Consider the following 6,662-nt stretch of genomic DNA (forward strand, 5'->3'; position numbering starts at 1 on the left):
TCTGAGCTGTCAGCCCAGAGCCCTACACAGTGCTCGAACTCACAAACTGTAAGATCATGACCTGAGCTGAAGTCGGATGCTTAACCAACTGAGCCACCCAAGCGCCCCTCTTCATGACTTTATAATTTTAAGATTTATACACTTACAAATCTCACCCTGTTAAAAAAATTTTTTGAGACTTTTCTACAATGCATGCTTTGCCAGAGAGTGTGATTTTTATGAAAATCACTTTTACTATTCTTACAGTACCGTGGCTTGATTCTTTTTTTTTTTTTTTTTTTTAATTAAATGCCCTAGAACATCTGTAATAGTTATTTGTTCCTTTAAACTCTAGCAGCTACTAGGAGGGGCCAGACTTTGATGCATTCTAATGAACTCTGATAGCTTCTGAAGTATAGTTTCAAATATGAGTCAGATTCCTTTCAGATACAATATTTCATGATATGAAAACCAGTGGTTTCAAACCTGATAAAAGCATTTTTCCCTAGGGTTCTAATTTGTAAATTTTAGGATAAGACTCAGAGCGCATATAGTTTTAAAAAGCTCCCCAAGTAAGTTTAAAAAGCTCCCCAAGTAAGTATTAAGCCAGCCAGGGAGGAGAATGACTATAGCAAACATATATATTATGTGCATCCTTCCTCATGGGATGGGCAGAGTGGGGTGCGTCTGTGGATTACACACTGTCTCTGTCTTCCAGTGCTATCTAGAAGCCTCTGTCATTGAGATAATTCAGCCTATATTCTTAAGTGTGCATGGGTGTATGTGTGTAGAGCAGAAGAGAGCAAGAATTTTTCCTTGGACCTTGGAAGGAGAGCTAGGAAGACAAAGACAGTGGTATGCTTCTCACACACACACTTTTGAAAGCACAAATACCGTAGAGAGGTCTGTATCGTAAATAATAAGCAGTTGTGAGTAGTGATGCCATTAGGAGGGAGTTGTGTTGGGAAAAGAGGTATGGGGATTTGGGGTGGACAGGATGTCGGGGGAGGAGAGACTTTGGCACCACTCTAAGAGGTGGAAGGATCCTGGAGACGAAATCGTGTTGCTGTCTCCGCAGTCTGGTCTCTTGGCCATGGACCTGCCACCATTGCCACTGGTGTTGTGCAGTGTTTACCCTACTGGGAAAATTCAAGTGTTGATGAAGTTCTGTTACTCTTGTAAGTGAAAACTAAGCTCTGGCGTTTTCTTTTTCTCCCTCCTTCTTTCAGATCCCTGTCTCCAGAATCTCCCCCATGCCTTTTCCTACATCGCAGGTCTCTCCCAGGGCTCGTTTTCCAGTCTCCATCACTAGTCCTAACAGAACAGGAGCCAGAACTCTTGCAGACATCAAAGCAAAAGCCCAGCTGGTCAAAGCACAGAGGGCAGCAGCCGCCGCCGCCGCCGCCGCTGCCGCCGCCGCCTCGGTTGGAGGGACCATTCCAGGACCTGGCCCGGGGGGTGGACAAGGTCCAGGAGAGGGTGGTGAAAGGAAGCCTGCTAGAGGAGGGAGTCCAGACTCAGACAGAGCCCGTGAACCCGGAAAGGGCCCCGCACTGGAATTGGCAGGAACTGGAAGCAGGGGAGGTACGAGAGAGCTTTTACCCTGTGTTCCAGAGACTCAGCCCCAGTCTGAGACCAAGACCCCAGACCAGGCTCAGCCTCATAGTGTCTCTGGAGCACAACTACAGCAAACCCCCTCAGTGCCTCCAACACCTGCCATCAGTGGAGCACGCACAAGTGTCCCATCACCAGCCCACACTCACGCACCCCCACCAGCTGTAGGGAAACTGAGTAATGAAAAACTGAATCCCACCAGGGCAACAGCCACAGTGGCCTCTCATACCCACCCACAAGGGCCCAACGATTGCAGACAGGAGAAAGCGCCTTCTGCTCCGACAGATTCTGCTCTCCTCTCTGGTGCCTCGCCTGTTCGTTTTGCAGCTGACGGCACAGTTGAGCCCAGAGTAGGTTCTAGTAAGAATATACCAGACCCTTCAGCCTCAGCAGAGACAACTGCTAGTACGTCAGTGGATATGACTCCCTCTCCTTTAACATCTTTATTAACAGCAGCCACTTTAGAAAAGCTTCCTGTACCCCAGGTCAGTGTGACTGTAGCACCTACCGGATCAGCTCCGTCCTCGAGCACTTTGCCAGTAGCTTCTAGCCTTAAAACTCCAGGAACTTCTTCAAATATGAATGGACCCATTTCAAGGCCAAGCTCTAGTATCCCTGCGAATAATCCTTTGGTCACTCAGCTGCTTCAGGGCAAAGATGTTCCCATGGAGCAAATTCTGCCCAAACCTCTCACCAAAGTTGAAATGAAAACTGTTCCACTGACCACAAGAGAGGAGCCGGGGGTGGGAGCCCTCACAGGCACCAACGCAACAGAGATCAGCAGAGAGGAAGTTAGTGAGAGGCAGTCTCGCCCAGCTCTACAGCCGCTGGGTAAAACCTTGCAAAATAAGCAGCTCCCCCAGGTTCCAAGATCCCTCCAGCTCTTGACAGGTAAGGATCTGAGGGACTCTAGCATTGACACACACCAATACCAGGAAGGACTAAGTAAAGCCACTCAAGATCAGATCCTTCAGACTCTCATCCAGAGGGTTCGGAGGCAGAATGTTCTCCCGTTTGTGCAGCCCTCCCAGTTCAGCTTCACTCACTCAGGTTTCCAGTTAGAGGATATCTCTACAAGCCAGAGGTTCATGTTGGGTTTTGCTGGCAGAAGGACATCAAAGCCTGCAATGGCAGGTCACTACTTACTTAACATTTCCACCTATGGCCGGGGTTCAGAGAGCTTTAGGAGGACCCATTCTGTAAACCCTGAAGACCGTTTTTGTCTAAGTAGCCCCACTGAGGCCTTGAAAGTGGGATATACAGACTGTAAAAATGCAACAGGAGATAGTAGCAGCGGCAAAGAAGAAGATACTGATGAGGAAAGTACTGGTGATGAGCAAGAACCCATCATGGTGAAGGAGGAGCCCCAGGCTTCCCAGGGTTCTGGCAAGTGTGAAGCAAGTTCAGGACCCCACAGTAGAGAGACCCCATCCACCAATGATTGTTTAGCAAAAAAGAATGTGAAGGCGGAGACACCAGTGCATGAGCAAACCACTTTAAGCAAGGAGAATTACCTGTTCCCTAGAGGCCAAACATTTGATGAAAAAACCCTAGCCCGAGATTTTATTCAGGCAGCACAGAAACAAATAGCTCATGCAGTGAGAGGGAAGACGATGCGTAGCAGCCCTGAGCTTTTCAGTTCTTCTGCTCTCCCTCTGACTGCAGACAGTCCCACCCATCAGCCTCTCCTCCTTCCACCACTGCAAACCCCAAAGCTATATGGAAGCCCCACACAGATTGGGCCAAGCTACAGAGGCATGATCAATGTCTCCACCTCGTCTGACATGGACCCTAACTCTGCTGTACCGGGGATGCCTGACTGTAGCCAAGTATCTAGCAACGTAGGTGATGTCATGTCCTTTTCAGTGACTGTCACCACTATCCCTGCTAGCCAAGCTATGAATCCCAGCAGCCATGGCCAGACCATTCCTGTTCAGGCCTTTCCTGAAGAGAACAGCATAGAGGACACACCTTCGAAATGTTACTGCCGATTGAAAGCCATGATCATGTGCAAGGGGTGTGGAGCGTTCTGCCACGATGATTGCATCGGCCCCTCTAAACTTTGTGTCTCCTGCCTTGTCGTTCGGTAACGAGACTAGAAAGAGAACATGCTGTAAAGGAGGCAGGAAGGGAAGGGTTGACGAGATGTGTTTTTTGCATCCTTTGGGAATCACAGAAATAAATAAGGAGGTTTCAGTTGTCTTGAGAGACAAATGTTACTTAATCAGGAATACAGAGTGCAGATCTTACATTTTAGAGGAAGAGCACCTTGTATAGTAAGTCTAGGTCAAGCAAGACTTTGTGAATTTGTGACAAGTTTGCACTTACAAAATCATGTAAATATGTCACATTTTGTTTTAACGTTTTTCCAGCTGTTTAGGTAATGATGTATTACTTTAAATTCAGATTTATGTTCTGCTTCATGTGACTCTGAGAAAACTTTAATGCCATGCATGGTTACAGGAAGCTGTCTCTCTTCTGTCCTTTCCTAAGTGGCCAGGAAAAGGAAGGAGTTGAAGGGATGGTCTGGAGAAATGACCATTCAAGCTGATTATGTCATGACAGTCTGACTGCAGGCTTTACATGGATTATTCAGCCTTTGCAGAATCTGGAGTCAGGGTTTGCTCAGTCCCTTTCTCTTAGACAGGAAGAACCTTCTTAAGTTCAAATTTTTGATAAGATGTTAATTTCACAGGTAGTATCTCAGACTCCAAAAGCTCTTGACCTGGTTCTTGGCTTCCACAAACCCGTGCTGTTGCCAAGCTCTCTGCTTGCAGTTTGTGGATCCCTGCCCTCAAGTCCCACTACCCTGCCCTGAGACTGTGAATGTGGCCCATAAAGGAGATGCCTCTCCGGGCCCCTGCTGTTACTGTCGCCTGTGCAGGGCAGCAGTTCCGGCAATAACATCCAAGTACTTTGTCAGTCGTGGAGCTTACAAACAGGTAGGAAATACTAGGACAAAAGTAACAAATAATATTAATGATGGGGTGATTTGAACTATGTGTTTTGTTGGGCAAAGGAGTAAAAGCGCAGAAATTGTTAAACTGAACATACAGAACTTTGGAAAACGGTTTTAACACTAGAAACAAGGTAGTCTTTCTTTTCCTCTTCTTGCCCAGCCCGTTCCCTGATGTTCTGTAGTCTTGCTGTCGCTGCAGGAAGAAAAGCCCTTGGCTGTCACATTTGCCCGTTCTGTTAAGCCTGTTTGGACCTCCCAGGCATCTGAGGAGTATGGAAGAACCTTGTTCTATATGACTCTGAACACAGTGTGCACGCATACAGTAAAAGTTAGACACTTTTCCTGTTTGAGAAAACCTGTCCTCTATTTGGATTACTGGTATCTATGCACTAGAGATTTCTAATGTAAAGGGGCCTCAGTAAATGGCTAAGGGAACATCTAGAAAGGAGAAATTAGCTTCACAGTTTTGTTATTTGTTTTTGTTGACTTTTTTTGTTTCCTTTTTTATTCTTTTAAATCTTGTCTCTAATGACTGAAGAGTTTTTGAGTACATATATTTAGGTCATGGTTAAAGAACATTAGAATAAATCTACAGTTTATCAGAATTTGGTATCGAAGAATTGGGTGTTGTCAATGTGCATCTTTTGCATATTGATTTTAAGTTTCCTAATTTCAAGTGTATAAAGTAAAAATATTATTGCAACCTAGTACACTTGTGGTTGTACTTAGTATTCAGGATGTGATATTTACCATACGCAGAACAGTGTAAACTTATTAAGTCACATTCCAGATTAGGAGAAAGTAGACAGTAACACTCTTCCCCATTCTGTTACCCATTCCCCTCCTTGCCCCATAATATACATGCTTGTAATACTTTTGAACCCCATAAGAAACTTACTGCTACACTATTCTTCAGTTTTTGTTTTTGTTAATTTTTTGCGACCCAAGGCAAATATAAGATTAATATCTGTGTTCCAGTTTCAGCTGAGACAATAGGATGCCCTCCTAACTTCCCGTTTTCTTCATGGCTTAAAAATATGAAGGCTGCAAGGATACAGGGGTAAGGATTAAGTTCTCCAGCCAAGATCCAGTAGGAAACAGAAACCATGCTTCTGTTCCCCAGACTGTCAGTACCCTGGACAGTCCAAGGGAGGGAGTTCAAAGCACCTATTGCTGGGTTAGACTCCCCATACTTAGCTTCTTCACTCCCCGTGTCCGTGCCAGGACCGAAGGCGGTCTGTGCGCTGGAAGTGCCTGAGTGATTCAGAACGGACCCCATGCTGAACGTTAATTACCAGTTTGGATTGATCAACGTGAGTTTTCTTCTTTGCGCCTTTGCTGTCATAGAAAGTCTCTCTTCCATGGTTCTCCTAATCTGAGGTTGGACAGACTAACCAGGAAAGGAGGAAAAGTATCAGGGATTTTCAAGTCCACTTGGAGAGCAGACCGTATTGTGCCTCTTCATCTTGACCAGGCTCTTGCAGATAGGCCCTAAGCATTATGATTCCCCAGATTCTCCTAACAAATTATACTCAGCTAATGAGATATTTGCATTTACAAATGTCCCTAAAACAGAATTTGTCGTCTACGTACACTGTCTCAATCTTGACAGAATGAGAGAATAGATTCTCTTGGGTTGGTAGTAAATTAAATACAATCCATTTGTCAGTTCGTTTCAAAACAGTGGTTTCAGGTAGAAAGTCATTTTAAGAGCTGAACAGAAAAGCAAGAGCAACAATCCAACCGTATTACAATCTGACTCTTTTGAAAATGAAGCAGGAGGAACAAGAAAGATCTGTGTGTTGTTAAGAGCATGGGACTCCAGTACCTTTAAAGCAGTTTTTATCTTAGGTTTTCAGAGTTGCTTTACCGTTCAGTTCAATCTGAAAGGTTGTGGATAAGTGCTAAGCTTATTTTTGTGGTATGTAGTTGCACTATTTCCAGTGACTAGTCAGGCATTGTGCCTGATGCTTATACCTCCAGGGTATGCTTCTCAGCCTTCAGATACCTTCCTTTGTAGGTCACCTTGGGGAGAGAGCATTAACAATAATCATCTCAGTCTTACTTAATGAATGTTCTGAGTTGTCTATTAGAGAAGGCTCCCTGAATC

The 6,662-nt window shown here is 45.1% G+C and overlaps 1 protein-coding gene across 8 annotated transcripts in view; it reads left to right on the forward strand.

The window, feature by feature from the left end:
* ASXL2 (ASXL transcriptional regulator 2) overlaps positions 1-3,758 on the forward strand; it is a 123,703-nt gene extending 119,945 nt beyond the window's left edge. For all 8 annotated transcript variants that reach the window (XM_042933496.1, XM_042933498.1, XM_042933500.1 and 5 more), the window contains one exon: positions 1,209-3,758. In XM_042933496.1, the coding sequence (XP_042789430.1) occupies positions 1,209-3,683 (2,475 nt within the window). In that variant the 3' untranslated portion in view covers positions 3,684-3,758. The remainder of the gene's footprint in view (positions 1-1,208) is intronic.
* Positions 3,759-6,662: the final 2,904 nt, after the last annotated feature.

The sequence above is a fragment of the Panthera leo genome, chromosome A3 (assembly GCF_018350215.1).
Source record: "Panthera leo isolate Ple1 chromosome A3, P.leo_Ple1_pat1.1, whole genome shotgun sequence".
NCBI classification, from domain to species: domain Eukaryota; kingdom Metazoa; phylum Chordata; class Mammalia; order Carnivora; family Felidae; genus Panthera; species Panthera leo.